The sequence below is a fragment of the Schistocerca nitens genome, chromosome 1 (genome assembly GCF_023898315.1).
Source record: "Schistocerca nitens isolate TAMUIC-IGC-003100 chromosome 1, iqSchNite1.1, whole genome shotgun sequence".
Lineage (NCBI taxonomy): Eukaryota > Metazoa > Arthropoda > Insecta > Orthoptera > Acrididae > Schistocerca > Schistocerca nitens.
Window position 1 is genome coordinate 632880039 of NC_064614.1, and position 24654 is coordinate 632904692.

The 24654-nt window shown below is 40.2% G+C and overlaps 1 protein-coding gene across 1 annotated transcript in view; it reads left to right on the forward strand.

Annotated features, from left to right (window-relative positions):
- The window catches only part of LOC126257971 (uncharacterized), a 79892-nt gene extending 55577 nt beyond the window's left edge, over positions 1–24315 (forward strand). The window contains exons 5-7 of the mRNA XM_049955605.1: positions 1695–1907; positions 3604–3726; positions 23999–24315. Coding sequence (XP_049811562.1) covers positions 1695–1907; positions 3604–3726; positions 23999–24161 — 499 coding nt within the window. The 3' untranslated portion in view covers positions 24162–24315. The remainder of the gene's footprint in view (positions 1–1694; positions 1908–3603; positions 3727–23998) is intronic.
- Positions 24316–24654: the final 339 nt, after the last annotated feature.

The window sequence follows — 24654 nt, forward strand, 5'->3', positions numbered from 1 at the left end:
TAACTCCCTTCCCCCCTTAACTCCCTTCCCCCCTTAACTCCCTTCCCCCCTTAACTCCCTTCCCCCCTTAACTCCCTTCCCCCTTTAACTCCCTTCCCCCTTTAACTCCCTTCCCCCCTTAACTCCCTTCCCCCCGAAATACCCTTCCCCCCTTAACTCCCTTCCCCCTTAACTCCCTTCCCCCTTAACTCCCTTCCCCCCTTAACTCCCTTCCCCCCTTAACTCCCTTCCCCCCTTAACTCCCTTCCCCCCTTAACTCCCTTCCCCCCTTAACTCCCTCCCCCCTTCACTCCCTTCCCCCCTTCACTCCCTTCCCCCCTTAACTCCCTTCCCCCCTTAACTCCCTCCCCCCCTTAACTCCCTTCCCCCCCTTAACTCCCTTCCTCCCTTAACTCCCTTCCCCCCCTTAACTCCCTTCCCCCCTTAACTCCCTTCCCCCCCTTAAATCCCTTCCCCCCCTTAACTCCCTTCCCCCCTTGTCTCCCCTTCCCCCCTTAGCTACTTTCCTCCCTTGTTTCCCTTTCCCCCGTGTCTCCCCTTCCCCCCTTGGCTCCCCTTCCCCCTTATCTTCCTTCCGCCCTTGGCTTCCTTTCCCCCCTGTGGCTCCCTTTCCCCCACGTGGCTCCCTTTCCCCCCTCTGGCTCCCTTTCCCCCCTCTGGCTCCCTTTCCCCCCCTACGTCTCCCTTTCCCCCCTATGGCTCTCTTTCTCTCCCTATGGCTCCCTTTCTCCCCATTGGCTCTCTTTCTCCCCCTATGGCTCCCTTTCTCCCTATTGGCTCTCTTTCTCCCCCTATGGCTCCCTTTCTCCCCATTGGCTCTCTTCCTACCTCTTGGCTCCCTTTCTACCTCTTGGCTCCCTTTCTACCTCTTGGCTCCCTTTCTACCTCTTGGCTCCCTTTCTCCCCCTTGGCTCCCTTTCTCCCCCTTGGCACCCTTTCTCCTCATGGCCCCCTCCCACATTGGCATGATTTTTTCCTCCTTGGTGCACCTTCCCCCTTGTGATACCTTTTCCCCCCTTGGCAACCTTTCCCCCCTTGTGCCATTATTACCCCTTGGCACCACTCTCTTCCCTTGGTGCCATTTTCCCTCCTTGGCGGCTCTCCTCCCTTTGTTCCCCTTCCATTCTTGGGTCCCTCCTCTTGTTTCACTCCCCTTTGGTTCCCTTGCCCCTCTTGGTTCCCCTGTCCCCATGGGTCTCCTGCCCCCCACCCCCTCCCCCACTCTTGTCACCTTACCTCTCTCATCTCCTTGGCCTTGTAAGCCAAAAACTAACTAAATTAATATTGTAGGTCATTCATGTGTTTGTGCTTTTCTAGTATAAATAGGAAGTTGTTCTAAGATGCACATATGAATCCATTAACATTATATTTGCCTTAAGCATCATTGTGTCCTGGCATATTTTTCTTTCTTTACATTTTCTGTCTGGTATAACTGAACCTCTGAGAGTTCGTGATATTATGTAAATATTTCATTTTCAGACTTCTTTCACGTAGAGCTAGTTTTGTATTCTGTTTCCTCAATTAAGTTCCATCTAGTTAGAATATTTCTTCATTTTGTGAAGATTTTGTATTTTAATTGGTAAAAATATGGGTAATGCATTTAACCATTTGGCTTTTCTAATTTCAAAATTTTATTTTGAGTGCCAAATTTCTTCGAATGTATTGAATCCTTAAGGTTCTTTATTTTGTTACAGTTATTCACCATTCTTCAACAGTTGCTTCAAAGAGGTTCCAGCAGAAACACGAGTACAAAGCATAAAGATTCTCCTATATGCAGAATGCCTTATACGTTTTGTCTCTTTGACATACAAGGATCTAAGAGCGAAGAATGTAAGTGTGTGCCCTCAGTCAGAAAGTATCAGTACCCGGATACTTAATAACTTCACAGTTGCTTCTGACAGTGGAAGGTTAGTTAGTCACTCTGCAATGTCTTTTCTGAATTGATTCTTTTCTGAACTTTGTTTTTTTAAAACTTGATTCAGCATATTTTGCTGTTTGTGGTCTTTATAGAGATTCTTTATCACTGTCTTTTAGTCTCAGTTTCTCTAAGCTCGTGACTATTTTTCAATCCATGTCTTTGCCGTATTTCCATGTAAAAAGGGTGAGAGAGAAAAAGTTTTGTTCTGTGGGCTACTTTAATTAATATATGAAGCACACAAGACTCTAGTTTTGTGGATGACATTACTTCTGAGTCTTTATCTTTGCATGTAGCCCAGGCTTTCTTTTCTGCTTATTTATGTAAAATACTTAACACCAACACTATAGTGTAGGTCTGTTACGGTCATGTTATGTGACTTTTAGCTATATTACACAACAAGAATTTTCATTCTTGTAACTCTTTTACTTTGTTTGAAATTTTTAATATTGTTTATTTTTCTTTCTCAGTTGCACATATTTTTACAGTATGGCAAGTGTGATAAAAATTAGTCGTACTGTAAATGATGTGGAACGGAGACAGAAAAATAAAGTATTTTTTTAAAATGTATCAACACTGTTGCTGAATTATCTCGTGATGAATGTGTCAGCAATAGTCTTTTGCATGGGTTTGTTACTGAAGCTAACATGTTTCAGCTGACTCAGAATTATCAAGACATAAATGTTTTACGCCATTGTTTAAATCAGATGATGGCAACTGTTTCTTCTTTCTGTGGCTAAATATGGGTATTCTTTATTTTAATTGCCTGTATCTGTTCAAAACTTGACTGTAGTGTTTGCCACTACAAACCAATAACAATAAAATTTGAAAACTATCAAATATCTTAAGTAGACATGTGACAAACTTGAGATACAAATAGAATAACTACTGGAAGAGACTTCATTGGTTAGATTTGATTTCTTAGAAGTAATAACCATGCAAAGTTGGCAGTGTGTTTATAAATTTGACTTCTAAAAATGGGCCATTGTTTTCTTGGGGCAGAGAAGTTCCTATCTGTGAAAAGTCATGATTGTGTAAAGAACATAAATTACTCATTTTGTACAATCACTTGTATTTCCCTATCTTTGAAATGGATGCCAGCAGTTACCTATAAGATTTAACACTTTGAGGGACCATTCCCGGTTGCAACTTTTTAGGACTAATTGGTCATGACCTAATACTGGAGTAAATACTCTCTTGCCAACCTTAATACTGGAAAACGTGTAGCACTGAAGATATTCTTAAGCCATCATTATTGGATACTGTAACCAATAGTCAGGCTTCACTTAGTGCTAATTTTAGAGTATTTTTGGATCCACATACCAAGGAAATTCACATTTTATACAGCACAACTTCAAGCAGCACTGAAGTACAACAGCCAGTGTGGATGAAACCAGGAATAATTTTCATCAAGGTTATGTTATTCATAATATGAAAAGTATTAAATGTTACCAGTGCTGCCATTCAGGTATGCTGAACCTACATGAAAGGAATATGCAGTGACAATTGAAAATTAGTGCCAGATTGGGACTTGAGCTGGAATTTCCTGCCTGTTGCAAGTAGCTGCCTTAGCCATTAGGCTATCTCAGCATTCCTCCAGGACTGGCTCAAACATTCGTTGTCACTGAAGTTTCCTCTTATAGCTTCCAGACACTTGTGCTTAGAATACCTTTTTTTGCTCATTTCAGGACAAGGCCACTGCATGTGAGAGATAAGGCAATTTGTCATGTCATAGTACTTGGATTATTGGCCAATAAATTCAAGTTGAATGTTGAACCTTTGCTTGCATCTATCAAGATTGGAGCAACTAGGTATGATTTCTGGACTTCCTTTTCTCTATCTGTAGACTGTGATACTTCAGGTATGTATCAAACACTGATAATCATCTGACAGAAAGAAAAATGTGGATGAAAAGGTAAGTGGGTAAAAAGAGCAGTCTGATTGTCTGTAACTGGAGCAACAATTTTGAAAAGAAAAAAAAAATTACAGGCGGCTTATCTACAACCAGCCTGGTTTGCAGGAATGGAAGGTGGTGGTGGTGGTGGTGGTGAATCCACATAATCCACATACAGTAAAAATGGTTCGACATGAACACAGTTAACACAAAAGATTGTGCAGTAGGCAGGAAGGAATCCACGTCAAACAGTGGTGCAATTACAATCACATTAAACGGAACTGCAAGTCATGTAGTCTCACATTCCACAATGGAATCACAACTGTTTGGGGATGGTCTCTCTGTCCTATGACCCATTGTGTTCTGTTGACACCCACCCAATAGCAGCACATTTCGCGATGATGCCAGGGGCATAGTGACCTGACCAATGAGGAGTGTGGTCATGTACTCTTCTTGGATTATAGCAGATTCAGTCTGAGTAATGATTCTGGACATACCCACACGACAAGAGGTTGGAACATGTGGTGCACTCAGAAACATTGTCGAACATGATCATTTTGATGCTTTAGGTGTTATGGTGCTGGGTGGCATAATGTTGCATAGGCGTACTGGCCTCCAAATCTTTGAATGTGGTACACTTGCCAGTCTATGTTATTGTTACATCCTTCCCAATGGGCATATTTTCAAGGCTGGATTTGGCCCAAATTTATTGTTATGGAAGACAGTGCGTGACTGCATTGAACAGTGCAGTTGGAGGAGCTTTTAGAAAGAGAGAATATTCAGTGAATGGAATGGGAATACCCATTCCCCTGACATAAATACCATTGAGCATGTATGGCTTGTATAGTGAGGCTTATTGTAGCATATCCACATGCACCAAAGACTATCCAGCAGTTGACAACTGTGCTGATTCAGGAATGGAATGCCCAACCATAAGAACTCCTTACCAACCTTGTGGCCAGCAAGGGAGCACATTGCAGAGCATGTATTGTTGCTCATAGTGAACACAAATGCTATTAGGAACCATGTCCTACCTTTTGTAATGTCCATGGCACCATTATAAATTGCAGTGACTTCAGTGCAATTATTGTCATGGAATAAAAGTGTCATTATGATTTCTTTTAGGTACCTTCTGTACAATACTGTAGCATGTCTTTCTATTATGGTTGAAGTTTCATTGAGCTATGTTTCTTGGCATAACAATTTTTCTGCAAAAGGTACTTTCATTTTTCAGTTTTTCACACCAGGGTGTTTTCAGAAAACACTCCCTCTGAAATGTATGTTCAGTGTTAACAAATTCATCTATCTGAAAACACTTCTCTTGCTGGCACCAGTTTGAATTTTATACCATATTTATTTCATCAGTTATTTTATACCCACGTAGAAAACTGCATCTACTGCTTTTAATTTCCTTTTTTTTACTTTAATTGATGTTTGTAGTACAGCATCCTCTCAAGATCTGCTAACCTAATCTTCCAAATCCTGTGTCATTTCAAATATAGCTGCAATGTCATTGATAAGTTCTTACTTCTTCTTCCTGAACTTTAATATGCTTTCAAACTTTTGCCTTTGTTTTCTGTGTTGCTTTCTCTACATATAGATCAGATTACATGAGGGACAGGCTACAATCCTGTCACACAATCTTCTCAACTACTGCCTCACCTTCGTCTTCCTTAACTCCTAAAACTGTTGTCTGGGTCCTTTACAAGCAGTAGATAGCTGTATGCTCTCTGTATTTCATCCATGATAACTTCGGGATATCAGTGAATGTTTTCCACTCAGTATTGTCAAGAACTTTATCCAAAATCTCTAAATTCAGTGTATATAGGTTAGCCTTTCATCTACCTATCAATGGCATGTGTGCAGAAGATGATGTGTCCACCCCGATAGCTGAGTGGTCAGCGTGACTGATTGCCATCCTTCGGGCCCGAGTTAGATTCTCAGCTGGGTCGGGGATTTTCTCCACTCAGGAGAATTTCTCCACTTCATCATCATTTCATTCCCAACCGGAGCGCAGGTCACCCGATGTGGCATCGAATGTAGTAAGACCTGCACCAAGGCGGCTGGACCTGCGCCGTAAGGGGCCTCCCGGTCAGTTATGCCAAACACTCATTTCCATTTCAGAAGACGATGCGATTTATTTATTATTATTATTATTTTTTTTTTTAAGAATTTTGTTTATTTGTCCACATCAATGTTATCCCCTTCAAAGTAGTCTCCATTGAGCCAACACTTTTTCCAGTCCAGCTTTTAGCTCTCTCTGGTGGGTTTTTAATCTCATCTGTGCTTGTAGAACAATAGCTCTGTAAAATTTGCTTTATTTTTAGGAACAGATAAAAATCATATGAGTCTATGTCTGTATAAGGCCATTCTGCCTTACCAAGTAGCATTTGCAAAAGAATTGACTGCAATCTGCAGAAACACTGTGTGAAGTATGCTTTCTGACCACTTTGTGGGAAGTTGGTATCCACTTATCCCATGCAGTTGTGGCATGTCACACAATGGTCAGGCCAGCTAGCTTACAACAGCCAAGCAACTCTGCTGTTGCAGGAAATTGTCTTAGTACTTATCACTGTGTGGAGGATAACAACACAGACTTTCTTCCATGCACTCCCAGCTATTGGGACAGTACTACTAAGGAAGCAGTTGAGATTAAATTAGCAAGTGATAGAGATGAAAGCTTTTGCTTAAATTCAGTTTGGAATCCAGCTCTCTCCTGAGTCAAATTACAGAGGGACAGAGTTAATGTTACTTGCTCACGCATAGGTATATAATATTCACCATCAGTAAATCATGACTCTGATCATCCTAGGTGACGCTGACCACCGCTAGGTGTGCGGTGGCACTAGTTGTTTCCATTGTGTGTGTTGTCTTTCTCCATATGCCATATTATGGTAGTTGGTTAGTGTAGCCCTCCCTACTGACAGTTTAAATTTCCTTTCACAATATTCTTCTCTTTTCCCTTTGTGGTGTCTTATATCATTTCCATGGGAAAGGCCATGCAACATTGTTACGATCTCCAAAGTATGGAAGATAGCTGCATGAATAAAATACAAAAAATAAATATAGCTTAGATGAACTTTGTAAAAATAGTATACCAACAAGAGGAGTCTCTTTGTACAGAGTCAAGCGAGATAAGGCAGTACATGTGTGTGCAGCCTGAGGGGTGAGCAGGTGTCTAACTTGCTGATGGAGTGCACTATTCCATGCTGCCCACAGTTAAAGGTGCTTTGGAGGGGCCACCTCAGAATATGCGAGCAGACTACTCCAAGAATGTTAACACTAATAAAGACATGAAAGAGACTGGTTGATTTTGGATGAAATTCCAGATTAAAAGGTATTGTTATGTGGTAATTGTGTAAGTTTATGGAAGGAAATATGGTATTTAAAATAAAGTCACTGTCAAAAATAATTTACATACCTAAAGATAGCTGAAACCCTTCTCTCTTTTAGTGAAGCACTCACACTTCAGAAAAAGTCACTGATCACACCAAGAAGTCAAGTTGGAGCTGACTAGCAGGTCCAGCTCATAACTAGTATTAAAGGTGACCATCAATCTTGTGTTAACACATTGTACATTCAGCCAGCTAAAGAGAAGGCAGCATTACACTTGGTGTCAAGTATGGTGAACCATAGCAGCACTAGGGAAAATAATAAACACTGCATATGTTGACTGTTATGGCCAGGACAGAGAGCAGTATGTGAATGAGAGCAGAAGAGGGGATTTTTGAGGAATTTAAATGGTTTTAAGGGGAAGGTTTGAAGAGAGATGACATTGTCAACTTATAGTAGTTACGAAATAACAAGAGGCTAGCAAACCATAAACAGTGGTTTTTGCTTACCAAATAAGAAGTCACTCGCAGAAGTGAGAGTTAAGGTGTTTTTGACATGTAAAATTATGAAGAAGAGTGGTGGCTGCAAGTATTAGAAGGCTGTGCACGGAGGCTTTCAGACAGTCGTTCTTCCCGCGAACCATACGCGACTGGAACAGGAAAGGGAGGTAATGACAGTGGCACGTAAAGTGCCCTCTGCCACACACCGTTGGGTGGCTTGCGGAGTATGAATGTAGATGTAGATGTAGAAAGACAGCATGCTCAATTATGAGGGACATGGGTTGCTGACAACACTGCAACAGTGTTGATGCTGTCCACAAGTCAAGCTTGGGTGTAGCGAACTGTTGCATGGTGATGCGAGAAGCTAGGTATAATGCCGCTGCCTGCACCATGCTGTTCAACCGACAGATCCTGGACGTGGGTCATTTACACTGCAACGCGGTTTCCTCTCACCAGTCTGGGTGAGCAGTTTTCACAGTGGCATTTGTTTGGAATAGCATATCTTTGTGGAGCACAGTATTGTTTAAGAGTGTATTTTGTGAAAGATGTCATAAAAGCATTCGAATTGTTATTCAACTGGTGACTTAGTGTATGCCTATGATTAGGAGGAAAATAGCATCTGAAATTCCCTAGTGGTTCTGCATCTTTCGGGGAGAGGCTAGAAAGAGAGACAAAGAGGCTAGGATGAGAGATAAGGAAGAGGCTAGAAAGAGGGATGAAAATCTGTCACAACACTTCCAACGTATCATCAAAGAAATGAAAAGAAATAATGAAAATGTAAAAACTGAGTTAAGTGAGAAAATCTTTATGTAAAAGTTTTAGTCGACATAAGAAGAGGTTACCAAAGTCATGGAGGAGCAGGGTATTTCTTAAGAAATATATAGAGAGATTTCATCATAGTTCGACTTAAAAGAGAAGGCCACGACGTTTAGAATGCGGATTTACTGCGAACTTCGTCCAGTCGTAGTACTCCATGAGGACAACAAAATGTGTAAGCAGTAGCATGTGCTTCTCGAACGTTATTAAGAAAATTGCAAGATAATTTCGTCATCAAATTTATACCTGTGCCTGGCCATTTGAGAAATTCCTTATACCTGGAAGGAGCCCAAACCGACTTTTTACCTCCAAGTTTTTACCAGCACAGACGGCTTTCGAACGATGTACAATTAATCATTGCTTTCGACATTATGAGTACAAGTTGCAGGATGGTATTTTTCGTTAAAACGTGGGAAACATCAAGTTAAACTGCACCAGCTGCATCGAATAAATTCTATGTTTCCACATACGCAAGGTCTTTTGAGGTTTTCTGTGGAAAAAAAAAAACCTCGTTACATTTTCAAAAACCTCTCTTTTCATCCGATAATTTGGAAGCAAACCACGCATAACACAGCATTTCCTTAAATATCGGCACTGATAATAATTGGTCATGCAGTATCGAGTGTATTGTAATAGCATATTTACGAGAAGCAATTTCTCGTTCTCTTTCGATTAAATACAAACAATTGTGAAGATACAGAGAAGCATACATTTTCAGAATCACTTTATGTGTTTGGTCGTTTACTAGTCGATAGTTATGAATATTACATTATTTGTGATAATAAAAATTTGTAAACTGCCAAATAACATTGTAAATTTAATAAAAGTTCATCGTACACATATTTTTCCCATTATATCAATTGTAATATAAATAGTGAAGAAAATGTGTTAGAAATAAAAAAACTGATGAACAGGACTCGATCCCGCGATTACGGGGCTTGAGCACTAACCACTCGGCTGCCATCGCTTCATGGTAGAAATGGCCGCGCACAGGTGTATATTTGATGACTGAAATTATCTTGTGATTTTCTCAATAATGCTTGAGAAGTACGTGCTACTGCTTACACATTTTGTTGTCCTCATGGAGTACTACAAGTATACGAAGTTTGCAGTAAATCCGCATTCCAAACGTCATGGCCTCCCCTTGTTAGTGCAGAAAGAAGTAGTTGAATTGTTAAGGAGTGTCATAGAAATGTGGAGGTCAGAGAATTTGCAGAACATGAAGTAAAAATGTAAATGAACAAATCTCAGATGCATGTACACGTATTGAGATGTTGGAACATCATAGTGAGACCAATTACACTTTTGTGTCAAATGTATCTACAACTAGTTTGGAGGAAAAGATAGAGGCTTTAGTAGACCAGAAGTTTCAAGAAAAGGCCAAAAATTCAAGTAGTATTAACTTGTGTGGGGATGATACTACTAGACAAAGGGTGGAATTAAAAAAATTATAGGACAAAATTGCTAAAACTCGACAGGCACTAAAATTGGGAGAACAAGGGAATAGAACCCCAAATCTAAATCTATTAGAAGAGTTGCAGTTAGGAAGTGCCATGAATTTGTCTAAGGTTTACCTGAGTTCAAGCAAGATGGGGATGTGCACCAAACACACTTCCTGAGAGTATTTTCAAGATCTTTGACGCAAAAATGGGATGACACAAAAACAATAGATTTTGCACTAAGTTATTTGGTAGGTGATGCAGCAGAATGGAGTACATTCCATTCTGAGGAGTTTGCATCCTGGGTTGATTTTCAGAAAAGATTTAAGGAAAAAATACTGGCTCAGGAAATTCAGGCAAAGTTAACATTAGAACTTTTAGATTCCAAATACTGTAACAGTTCCTGGGGCAGTTAAAAACATTGAATGGCATTTAACATGATCAAAATATGTAGATAATCTGGTAGAGGAGATTCATCACACAAAGGTTTGGTTTGGGAGGTTACCTTATATACGAAAGGAGATTTTGTACAGGGGATAGTCCGCATTGGATGATTTGTTGACATTTTTGGAAAGTCTAAATGCAGTGAGCAAATAACATGGTGACTTTAGTCACGGAGATAGAAATGAGTATCAAAATGGTGACACAAATAGGGCCAGAACTAATAACAGTAGATTTCAAAAGGAAAGAGGAATAAATTTTTGTTGAATAGCCTGAAATAATCCGATAAAGGGGCAACAAACACAACTCAAACTTGCACACGCCGGTTCAAAATTCTGTAACAAATACTAATTTACAGAACAATGCAATTATTCCAATGCAGCCAATGATAGTGGTGGAAAACAGACAGCTTCCCAGAACCAGGACCATGATCCAGGGCATATTGATGTAGGGCAAGGCCCACATATCAAATAGCTGGTTTCTTTCATGCAAACTATACCAATGAAAGAATGGATTTTAGAAGAACAACAATTAGAAGACGCTGAGAATAATTTTAAATCAGTAGATCGGGGGAAATAAACCATCAGAAGATACATAAGTATGTCGATTCAGGAAGTGAAACTTCGCTTCTTTTAGAGTCATTATTATTATTAATTTTAAGACCCAAAGTGGTGCACCCTACATGTCCACTGACAGGAGTATACATTGTTGGTATAGAAATAAAACTAGAAGTAAGATTACATTTAATGCTGGGGAATTTTATGTGTATGCAAACACTTTTAGTAGTGCCCCATTTCAGTGTGCAGTTATTGCTCAGCATTGATCGGATTATTTCAAATAAAGTAACTTCAGATTTTGCTGCCTGAGAATTGACATGTAATTACAGCAATCAGTATTATGTGACAGCATTTAAGAGTAGGGGAGTAATAAGTAACATAAAATATGGGATAAGGTTAGAGGCTACATGAAGCACATTGAGTGCTGAGAAACCTAGTGATAGGTAAGAATTTTTACACTTTCAAATATCGCTAAAAGCATTTGAATCCATTTTGTTAACAGGACAACAAAAAGAGGACTTATACCAAACATCGTTACAGTTTGGAAAGGTGTTTTTAGATAAACCAGCAGTACTTGGAGATTATATATGTAGCTTTAAGATAAAAGATGATACCCAATTTTTTTTTTTTTTTGTAAATCTTATCCCATACCACTGGGTATGCGACCAGTGGTGCAGGACGCTTCCGGTGAATGAACATGTAGAAATGGCATAAGGTAGACTAGTCTGTATTGATGAATTACTGGTAAAATTTGAACAAGCACAGTATTTTAGCTCGATGGATTTGACCTTGGAGGGTTAGCAGGTCATAATTGTTGAAAATTTGAGAAAATTTACCATTTGGTTTGAATATTTCAGTGTCCGTGTTCATTAGAGCTTTGGATGCAGAATTAGGTAAGGACCTACTAAAAGAGTTAATTATTTATGTATATGATGTATTTCTAATATCAAAAACTTGGGAAGAACATTGTAATCTGTAAACAAGAACTTTGGAAAGGTTTTATGTTAAAGGAATTACAATTAAGCTTTCTAAATGACATTTCGGCAGAGAAGAGTTACAGTTTCTTGGATGCCTGGTAGGTATAAATGAGATAAAGCACAATCCAGAACGAATACAAGATATCAAAGATTGTCCCAAACCAAGGAATGTGAAACAGTTAAGATTGTTTCTAGGCTTAGTAGGATTTTATACAGAGGCAACCTGTGAACGATCCAAGGCTACAAATACTTCTCAAACAAAAGTTAAACTGGATTTGGAGTGGAGAGCAGTTGGAAGCATTCAATAATATTAACTTAGCATTGGTAGAGGCACCAGTCTTGACCCTTTAACTACTCTGGACGTGTCAACGTGCACGCCTTTGTACCTGTCCCTGTGTGCTCTGAACGTGTAGACACATTCAGAGTATCAGGTAGGAGGACTGGTGGTGCGCATAAACACGTTCAGAGCACACAGGGACAGGTGCAAAGGCACGCATGTTAACAGGTCCAGAGCAGTTCAAGGGTTAATACATCTGTGTATGGATAAGCCTTTAAGTTTAGCACTGATGCATTGGAATATGGAATTGCTTGCGAATTGTTCCAGAGAGAGTTGAATCTGGCACAAGGAGACCATAATACCTTAGCGTGTGCCAGCAGAGCACTGAGCAAACATGAGTTAAATTGTACTACAACACGAAAAGAGTTATTGGCCTTAATATGGAGTTTAAAGGAATTTCAGACTCCGATTTGTGGGTCTAAAATTATAATTTATACTGACCCTCGAGGCCTGTTCTTCTTAATGGAAAGCGATCTATTACGTAGGATACTCATAAGACGGGTACTTTTCCTACAAGAGTATCATATATAGAGATAAATTACATAAAACGTTCACAGAACATGGTTGCTTAGGTGTTGTCATGCCTACCTATAGGTATGAATGACATCATGGGAACTGAGGGTCTTAGAGTAACATTCAGCCTAAGACATACAGAACTTGACAACAAGAATAAGGCAGGATGTACTTGAGAATACATAATTTAAATATAAGTGGTTAACCATGAAACAAGGTCCAGCTATTAACAATAAAACAGGTGAATGGGTAATGCCTGACAATGTTTTGTTTTGGAGATTAAGAACTATAAGATTTCATGGCGATATGTGACTGTGGAGACACAACTTATTAGTTTATCCACAAGGGATATGGACATTTTGGAGTACATAAGTGCATCAAGCACAGTGTCAAATTCATTTACTTCAAGGGTTTAGGTAGAAAAGTGGTATTAGTTTAAGACCCTGTGAAGTAGGCTAGAAAATGAAAAGACGATAACCAAGCTGTAAGTTAGAAATTGTATCCTATAATACCAAAGAATTACATGACCCTGCTGCAGCCAACTTTTTGGACAAGTTCTGTGTAGAGAAGGAGTAACATATAAATCATCCAAATACAGAAACAGTGGTCCTCTACAAAATATATAAAATTGTATCCCACAAAACATGCAAATACAGGAACAATGGCTCACTGTTTCAGGGAATATTTCGAAAGTGTAGGAAAACCATGCAGATTGCTAATAGATAATGGCCCGCAGTGTCAGTCAGGAATTTAAGGAGTTTTTGATACGGGAAAAAGTTAAGCCTATAGCTATCTCAAAATATCATCCATGAAGTAACCATTGTGAATGAATTATGAAGGAGATTTCATGACTATGTTGAACCTATTGTCCTGCTAAACATACATCTTGGACACAATTAATTCCTGAGTTACAGGTTATTGTCAGTAAACTACCACACATGACGACAGGATTAGCAGCTTTGGAAGTGATGAACAAACCATTCATAGGGGCACCATTACTAAAAATGTTTAACTGGCCTAAATCAGAAGCAATCTCTATGGATGAAATACGATTACACATAGGCAGCAATTTATGTTTACGCGTGGAACAGCATTTGCGACAACATAACTGCATCATGCACATCTTCTGGAATTTAAGATTGGCAAATTCATATTGATTCACCAATTGAGTTCAAAAATCAAAAAGGAGACACAATTTTTTTCCAAAATATGGCAGACCTTGTATGGTAAAAGGGACTCCACACCCGAAAGCTTTGTTCCTAGGAGAACCAACAACAGAATGAGAGAAAGGATTATATAATGTGGAACTGGTAAAATGTTACAAACAGCCAGAATAACCTTCATGCAATAGTAACAACAAGCTGAGCATAGATAGTTTTGAGTTTTGTGATGCAGGACGTATTGTAGTGACATAATGGAAAAAAATATATATATAAAATTTATTCCTTTCTTACATTTTCCAATACTAGGAGCTAATTCCCATAAAAGTTGAGTAATGTTTTCTACCTTTTGTATTGGATTCACTATAATTTGGGGTGGGTTTATATACTGTTTTATAAGGGAAGGTTAATTTATCAGGCATAGGCATAGCGTACAGGTACCAGCCATCTTGAGTGTTACATTTTTGGAGGGGGGGTGTCTCAGTTTTGGATCTTCCTATGGAGATAAAGAAGTAGATGACAAGCTAAAACTGAAATGCTTGGGAATCCAGTCACAACGCAAGTGGGGAGACGGGAAGGAAATGTGCCTTAGGGAAGTTAAGATGATGATGTGTACCAAAAGAAATGCACAAACAAGGTGTACAGTGAAGCAAACAGGAACTCAAAAAGTCTAATAGGGAGGCTGCAGGAAGTGTGGCAAGAAGGTCAAAGAGCAATAAAAGGATTAGGATACTTCAGTACTCATATTGGTAGTTGTGTGATGTGATGCACGTTGTGAGGAGAGAAAGAAGGAAGGTTTACAGGGTACGTTACTCCACAGATGGGAACCTACATCAGGTTAGGCTAGACCCAAAGGAGGGATGAACCAACCTCATTTTTTAGGATTATGAGAGAAGAAGGTTAGGGGTAGACTCCGCATCAAGCTTCTGTACTGCGGGGAAAGATTAGCTATACCTGGAAATGCTGTAAAGTAAAGGAAACTTATTAAAGGGCAAATGTTTTATTTGAAATGAGTTTTCCGCCAAACTGAAGAAAGTATGACATAACAGTAATAAGGGAATTATGAGAGTTACCTGTTTCTGTGCTTCACTGTGCTGGCTGTATGTGTTCTGAGGTTTAGTCCTAAAAAGTAGGGATGAAGTGCTGGCACATCTCTGAATCAACCGTATTTGAGTTACAATGCAATGTTTCCCTGAACATGATATTCTTGTATGAGAAGTATAAATATTATTTGGAATCTTAACAGTTTTGGATCCAAGACATCCCTTTGGCCAACAGATTGTAATTTGATGAATAATTGTAATTAAAAAGAAAAATGGGTATGATACATTTTCATTTTAAATAAATATGAAAATGTTAAGGAGATACTTAAAGGAAACAAATGCAGAGTATTATTAAGAATTAGAGACAATGTTCAGCAGAATTTGAGAAAATGGACTATTCTGGCCATGTGTGGATGAGTGGCATGTGTGTGACTTTGTGTGTGTGTTTCTTCATCTGATGAAGGACTTTGATAGCCAACAATCTACTTTCAAATGTGCCTGTCCATCACTCACCACCACCTCTGTGTGGTTGAAGAGCAATCTATTCAAATGTAATTTATCATGCGTTATGCATACCCAGAAGTCCTTTCCATACAGCCTAGCCACTCATGGTCATTGCATCTGCAGTGACAAGCAGTCCCTCTTCAAATATACTAAGGGTCTCACCTATGCCTTCACAGACTGAAATTACCCTGCCAACTTTGTACATACGCAGATCTCCAAACCTTTTCTGTCCAGTCACCTACCATCTCCCAAATACCCACCATTCGGCCACAAAGAGCAGTCCCTTGTGACTCGGCATCATCCAGGACTCGAGCAAGTGAATCACATTCTCTGCCAGGGTTTTGACTATCTCTCGTCATACCCTGAAATGAAGAATATCCTACCCACTATCCTTCCCACCTCTCCTTCAGTGGTATTCTGCCACCCACCAAAACTAGAGGTGCCCTTGTCCATCCTTATTCCTCCTCTGCCACCAGCCCCTTGTCACATGACTCATATATTTCCAACAAGACCTCTCCATACAACCACTCCAGACCGATCACAAGCATCACCTATCTCATCAGAGGCAAGGCTACCTGTAAATACAGTCACGTGATACACACACTAGGCTGTAACCACCGTACTGCTTCCTACATAGGCATGACAATCATCAAGCTGGCTGTCTGCATGAATGGCCACCAACGAACTGTGGTAAGAAACAGCTGGACCACCCAGTTGCTGCCCAACACAATGTGCTTCACTTCAATGACTGCTTGACAGCCTGCACCACCTGGATCCTTCTTACCAACATCAGCTTTGCTCAATGGCGCAGGTAGGAGCTCTCACTGCAGCACATTGTTTGTTCCTGTAACTTCCCGTGGCCTCAACCTTGGATAGTCCCTGTCTTCCGCCCCTTCCCTGCTCTCCCACTCCAGCACTATCTGCACCTTCTGTTCCACCAACACACCCACTGGTCCTTTTCTTCTTCTCTATTTCTCTCCTTCCCCCCCCCCCCCCCCCCTGAAAAAACCTCCAAACTACCCTGCCCCCATCATGTCAATGCACACTCACAAAAGCAGCACAATACCCCCCCCCCCTCACCTCTCCACTCCATGCCTCCTTCTCACAACCAGCACCGGATTTTTGTTGCCATCAGGCCCAGTTATGACTCAGTTTGGCCACAATGACCATAGACAGTGGTTATGTGTGTGTGAGTTGTTCTTGTGTGAATGTGTGTTCTTTACTCCAAAAGAAGGCCTTTCAGCCAAAAACTAAAATGTATGGCAGTCTTTTTGTTGTGCCTGTCTGCAACTCAACCTCTCCTCTATAAGGTGAGCAGCAATCTATCTTCATATTGTTGAAATATATAGAGACTGTTAAGAGTTTCAAGGGAGCATGAGGCATGAAACAGTGACTGTAACAGAGAAACAACTAGGCAAAAAGAAAAGGCTCTTGTAAAAATTCTTGGATAACGCATGATAAATTACATTTGAATAGATTGCTCCTCAACCACACAGAGGTGGTGATGAGTGATGGACAGGCACATTTAAAAGTAGATTGTTGGCTATCAAAGTCCTTCATCAGATGAAGAAACACACACACAAAGTCGCACACATGCCACTCATCCACACATGGCCAGTACAGTCCATTTTCTGAGTAGGGAATGATGGGCAGCTGTCAAATTGGAGGTTTTGCTGGTGGCCAGTGGATTTGATGTGGGCAGCGGTACTGATGTAGCCATCCTTGAGGTGGAAGTCAACGCCAAGGAAGGTGGCTTGTTGGGTTGAGGAGTACCATGTGAAGCAAATGGGAGAAAAAGTGTTGAGATTCTTGAGAAACGTGGATAGGATGTCCTCACCCTCAGTCCAGATCATGAAGGTGTCTTCAGTGAATCTGAACCAGTTGAGGGGTATCGGATTATGGGTGGTTAGGAAGAATGCCTCTAGATAGCCTGTGAATAAGTTGCATAGGATTGTGCCATGCAAGTGCCCATTGCTGTACCATGGATTTGTTTGTAGGTGATAACTTCAAGGAGAAGTAATTGTTGGTGAGAATATAATTGATCATGGTGACCAGGAGGTTAGGAATCAGTTGGGCATTGGGCATTGGGAAAGGTAGAGTTCAGTAATGGCAAGACTGTGGGCATTTGGAATGTTAATGTAGAGAAAGATGGCATCAGCAGTAGTGAGCAGGTCACTATGCGGTAAAGGAACAGGAACAGTGGAGAGTGGGTTAGGAAAATGGTTGGTGTCTTTTATTTAGGAGGGTAGATTACAGGTCATAGGTTGAAGACTTTGGTCCACAAGAGCAGAGATTCTCTTTGTGAGGTCACAGTAATCAGCCACAATGGGGCATCCCTATCGAAGACCCATCTCCCTTTCTTCAATTTGTTGAGTTGTAAAGGTAAAAAATCCATGAATAGTGAAAACACTAACTCATCAATAGTTGCATGAATAAAACTGAGAACTTCGCTAGTATTCTTATGAATCCTTCTTGAGAGCTCTTAGGTCCACACACATGCCAGCACTGGCTGGCACTGCAGCTTGACTGCAGTTATGTGTTCTATTGAGAGGAGTGGGTTAGGGGAGAAGGGAGAAATGAGGTGGGAATAGGAGTTTGGGTTGAAAAGGGTGACAGATGGCTGGGGGAGAGAGACAGCAGATGCATAGGACAGGAATGTGGTACAGGCAAGCTTATTTCAGCTGCAGGCAATGGGAGTTATGTGTAGCACACAATAATGTCAAGGAGTGACTGGGCTTCAGATTCTTATCACCTTGCCTGGAAATGAGGAGCATCCTACCTGCAACTTCCAAAATGGTATTCCATCACCCACCTTTTATGTGCAGTACCCTGTTCTATTTTTATGTCACACCAACTCCAACCACTTGCCATATGAATCATACCCCTGTAGAAGACCCAGATGAATTACCTGTCCAATACATCCACCTTGCACATCCTACTCCAGTCCTGCCACAGGTGTATTCTAAACTATTAGAGGCAGAGCCACCTGTGAAAAGGCATGCCTGGTACCAGCTCTGCTGTAATTTCAACAACACGTGTTACATGGGCATGGCGATCAACCACCTAAATGCACTGCCATCACCAAACTGTGGGTGAGAATGGAGTTGACAACCCACTAGCAGATAATGCTGTTTACCACATCTTGCTCAACCTAAATTGCTCCTTCACAACCCTTGCCATCTGGGTCCTCCATACATTTTCTCCTCCCCCGCCAACACCAGATTCTCTGAATAATGTACATGGAGTTGTCCTTGCAACACATTCTTCGACCTTGTAATACTTCTGGCCTCTATCACTGGTAGACCCTGCCCCATCTCTGGTAGACCCTGCCCCATCTCTGATAGACCCTGCCCCATCTCTGGTAGACCCTGCTCCATGACCCTTCATTCATCCTGCAGTCACATCATTTTCTCTATAGTCTCCCTCTTTGTCTTCCTCTTGTTCTTCTTCTCCCTCCTAATGCACTCCACTGCATCATCATATGCTACACACAACTCCCTCTGCCTGCAACCAAAATGAGCGTACTGGTTCCATATTTCTATCCTTGGCACCTGGTGCCCATTCTTCCCAGCTGTCAGCCACCCTTCCCAAACACTTCCTCCTGCCTCCTTTTTCACCTCACCCACTCCTCCTGACACAACACCAGTCAAGTTGGAGTGCTGGCGGAATGTAGTCAGCTTGGACAAGACAATATACTCTACAAGTATGTGTGTGTATTGTGTAGGAACGGGAGGGGGGGGGGGGGGAGGAGGTGATTGCACCTGCACATGCACATGTGTGTTGTGTGTGTGCTCTGAAGAAGGATTCCTCCGAATGCTAGCAAAGTGTTCAGACTTGTTTATCTGCCTATTAACAACTCAGTGCCTCCACTATTCAGTGAGTTGTTACCTTCCCTCCTTAAAGTATTTACCATGATATAATCTATGTGAAATCTTCCATTATCTATTCCAAAAGTACAGCTTTCTTTTATTATTCTTGGTTAAATAGTGGTCTATTCAAAATTCTACCAAGTAGCTGCCTGTTTAATCTCCTGCCCCCTGTCCCAACCCTTTGTCTGTCCATGTTTTTCTACCATTCTTTTGAGTTAAATTTTCATCTCTTTGAATGAACTGAATAATTTATTTTGCCATATGTATCAGTCTCTCCTTCCCTTTATATTGAACTTTAACCTATCCATTTCTCTTTTCCACTTCTCTAACATAACCAACACAATTAAGGGCTCTAACATTCCATACCCTGCCCTGTAAAATGGTAGATTTGTTTTTCCTTCTAATATGTACACCTGGCTATTCCCTGTCTGGAGATCAAAATAAAGCTATGAAAAAGTCCTGTGCTCTTGAGCAAGCAAATGTTAGTTTGGCCGTTCCAGAGATATCCTTCCAACATTGTTGCACCTATGCTTATGCTAATGAGGAACATAAACATCTCCGATGTGGCAAGATCCAAGGACCATGAAAGTGTGGTATGGGGAGCTGGTAGTGGTGTATTGCACCTGGAAATTTAAATTCATTTCAAGATACATCATATTGTCTCCAACCATTTACTTATTTAATTATAACTTTTAGTTAAATGAAAGTGAGAAATGATCAGTTCCCTGGAGAGATCACAGAATAACACTTCCCGTAAAGGAAAGCTTTGCTGCCATTGTTGTGATGCAAAACTTGGTTGTAGGTGCACACACACACACACACACACACACACACACACACACACACACACACACACACACACACACAAACTAGAGCCCTTGTTTATTCAGATCATATTTCCACTTTACCCCCCCCCCCCCACACACACACACAATTCCCACCATAATCAACAGCTCATTCGACTAAGTTCTGCCTCCATGCAACACTTTTCTTTAAGAGTATTAAAGCTATTTAGAAACCTCTCTGGAGATCTGATCATCTCTCAGTTACAGTCAACATTTTTTCCCCTACAATATTGTACAATACAAGTAGTGAATGGTACTTGATCACACGATATTATTATTTCACACGTGGGTCTAGTGACTGTCTGTGTCATATAAATAGCCAGATTCATATAAACAATGAAAAATGTCAGCAAAGTAAGTCTTCCATAAAAATATTTGTAAGATCTGTGAACAGTGGAAACTGCACAAGTAATGCTGAGTAACTTTTTACCAAATTTCTGATAGAAAATAATCTACCACTAGCATGTTCTGATCATACAGGCCCTCTCTTTTGTAAAATGTGTTCATGTTCAGCAGTATCAAAGAAATAATGCTCCAGAATGAAAATTGATGCAATACTGCGATGCTTAGCTGCATCAGTACAAAGTGAAATTTCAGGTGTTGTTAAAAATATCCCATTTGCTTTGAACGCTGATAGTACCAGTATGAATGAAACAAAACTCTATCCGGTTGTGTCTTATTTAACTGTGGAAATTAGCAAAATAAGCTTAGTGATACTATCTGTAAAAGAGTCTACAGTGAACACAGGTGAAGGTATTTTTAATTTTTTAAATACAGAATTAAGAGAAAAGGACATTCCTTGGAAGAACTGCAGTGCCGTCTCATAAGACTGCCCTTTTTGTTAAAACACCGACAGAAAAAAAAATCGCAGCACCAAGGTGTTAAGGAGTTATGCAACATAAACGAAAGGTGGTAGGTGTGTTTCTATGTCTGAAACATGATGACTATTAAAATTTCGTGGCAGTTGCATAAGAATGGTGCTAGTAACTCCACTGTGAGGATCCGAAATCAGGTTTTGTTTAAATACACACTGTAATGGTCATGAGTGTCAGTTACCTTTGAGGTTGTACATGGTGAGTTGATGTTGGTCAAGAATACCATTAAGAACCGAGTTTCAGTGACGTCATGTAATAGGGCTACAAGAAGCTGGATGTTCCTTCTGTGATATTGCAGAAAGACTTGGCAGCAGTGGTCACGAGAATTTACAGTCACAAGAAGGCTGGACTCCGGATGGCCAGGTGGCATTGCCGAGAGAGAAGGCCATCGTGTTTGGTGTATGGCACTGGCACATCATACTGCGTGTGCAGCAGCAATTTGAGCAGCACTAGGCACCACAGTGACACAGCAATCTGTTAAAAATTAGATAATTCAAGGACACTCCGAGCCAGATGCCCTGTAGCGTGCATTCCTCTAACCCCCAAACCAATGCCGTTTGTGACTTCAGTGGTGTCAAGCTAGAGCTCATTGGAGTGGAGGATGGAGGTTTGTTGTGTTTTATGATGAAATTTAGTTCTGGTTATGTGCCAATGATGGCCGTGTGTTGATTAGGAGGAGATCAGTTGAAGGCCTACAACCAACCGGTCTGCATGCTAGATGCACTGGACCTATGCCTGGAGTTGTGGTCTGGGGTGCAATTTCATATAACAGCAGGAGCTCTTTCATGCTTATCCAATGCACCCTGACTGCAAAATTGTATGGCAGTCTGATGATTGAACCTGTTGTGCTGGTATTCATGAACAGCAATCCAGGGCGTGTTGTCCAATAGGGTAGTGCTCCCCACATACCACTATTGTAATGCAACATGCTCTACAGCATGTTGACATGTTGCCTTGGCCTGCTGGATCACCAGATCTGTCTCCAATTGAGTACAAATTGGACATCATCGGACTACAACTCCAGCATCAACTGCAAACAGCCTTAACCATCCCTGTACTGAGTGACCAAGTGCAACAGGCAAAGCAACTCCATCCCACAAACTGATGTCTGGCACATGCACAACACAATGCCTGCACATTTGCATGCTTGCAATTCAACACTCTGGTGGTTAATCTGGTTATTAATGTACCAGCATTTCATATTTGCAATGGCTTGTCTCACACTTACATTGACATGTGATCTTGCAATGTTAACCACTTAAATATGTTACCTAGACAAATGTATTCCCGAGATTTCGTTACTCTACATTAATTATTCTTTGTGTTGCAATTTTTTTCCCCGCCAGTGTGTGATTGTGTTTGAAGTGTCACTGTATATTTTTGTTTGTTTTGTCTGTTACACTTTTTTTTTAAAACATGGCTTAGAAATTCTTTGTGTAATTAACAGTTCTGAAGGTATGTTTGATTAATGCAAGAGTTGTGATTTCAGTTCCGTTTTTACTTCTTCGAAAACTTCTTTCACTGTGCTTACCATTTATTCATTGTTTTTAACTGTTTTGTCCTTTGAAAATTGGTCTTGCTTCACACTCGACTAACATTTTACTTTAAAATAACATTTGTGTTTTATATTTTGGAAAACCTAACTTTGAGATCTTATTTTTAAATTTCTTACTAGGGGTTAAAGGCATAAGGTTTTACTTGTCAAGCGTTACAACAAGGCTTCAACTCGAGATTTTTACTGTCAATTTCTAAAAAGAACTATGGGGAAGGGCCCCCAGACCCTACCCCCAGTTCTCTTGTCCCATTATTGATAGCTGCTTTCAAAACTTGGCATCCCTGCCAGTGTAGGAAGGCCTTGTTGGATAATATTACATGGCCAAGTCAGTGAATCGTCCAGACTGTTTCCCTTCGGCAACTACTGAAAAGACTGATACTCGTCTTCAAGGATCATTGTTAGTTTGGCCACTTCAGATACCCTTTCTGTGTTGTCTCAAAATCTAAAATATTGTATCACTGAGGCATGCAAGCCACCCTACTGTGGGAAGAACCAAGGTTTGTGAGGAAACACGTGGTATAAATTGATTGATGACATAATGCCTTTAGAGTGAAAAGATTGTATAAACACTCCACAAGGAAAAATATCTTTTGTTGCCAAATATGTCACCATACAGACAAACCCAATTAATAATGAATTCTAGACAGGGTATTAAGGAGACTTGGTTGTTGTAATTCTTGTAACAGCATTATTAGAGTAAGTTTATTTCATATAAAATTTGATAACCTGGAAGAAATGTGAAAGCAAATAGAATTAATAGAATTGTGGGTCTTGTTGTGTTGTGATGATCATGTGGTGTAGTGATAGTGTCTGAATAAATCAGTCAAATCTGCATTGATATTCACAGCTGCAGTGAGAGGTAAGTGATAAATGTTGGAGGCTGCAAGTACCATATAGATATTTGCACCATTTATAGGTACAAACATGATGTTTGGAAATGTGAACTGCCAGTTAAGAATCAAGATAGCTTCTTACTTTATAATGAGATTAGTAAATTCCATGTTTGAATATCACTTAAAAAGCCTTTAGAAGTGATTAAAGAATAAATTAGCATGTAGACTAAAATATAATGCTTGTGAAATTGCTTCAAACTGTAGGTCATAACTACCAAGGTCTTGTCATCACAATTACGTAAAAAATTGTGCACTAAAGAACCTGTATTTATTGCTACCTCAGCATCTTAGTTTATTTGGAATATTACAAAGATATCAGAGGAGCGTTCTGGAAGGAAATTGAGGTACATGACAAAATGCGGCTACTCATATTGGGGAATTAGACTGTGGATATACATCTTTTCAGTGGTGTAGAGTAGCATCTGTCACTGTTATGAGGTAGTGAGTAACTGCATTTTGTTTCATGTAAAATATTGTTAGACTTGTTTCTTGAGCTCTATGCACATTTGAAAACAATTTTTTTCCCCTTTAGATTGCAGCAATTGTGTCGTGCAATAGGAGCAGTGCCAAGTGTGTCAAATAAAAATATTGTAGTTTTGAAGGCACCATTACCTCCATTAACATCTGTTGGTGGTGGTGGTGGTGGTGGTGCTGGCAGAAATCGTCGCACAGGAAGAGGAGGACGTCAGCAGTAGCAAGCCAAGTGCAAATTTTTATTTTGTGCTGCAAGAAAAGTAAAATGTTATCTTTGTTGTTATATTCTCTCTGAATATTTTTCATATTGTACTGAAAAATTTCTTGAATGAATATATTGTAAATTAATATCTGATTAAAGTTCAGATAATTATCTTTGGTTGATGATTTCAACATTGTATTTATCCTTTTTTTGATGTCCAAAAAAAAATTGTTTTATATCTCAATATATTTTTAAATATAATACAACTCCTCCCGCCCCCAAATTCTTTTTGTATATGAGGGGCATTCAATAAGTAATGCAATACATTTTTTTCTCAGCCATATTTGGTTGAAAAAGTGCTGAATTTGTTCTGGGATATAGTTAACTATTCCCATTTCAGCCCTTGTAGTTTCATGAAAACCAGGTGCATTCCAAGCAGAGCCGTCATTGAGTTCCTTTTGGTGGAAAACCAGAGACCACAGATTTTCATAGGCACTTGCAAAATGTCTGTG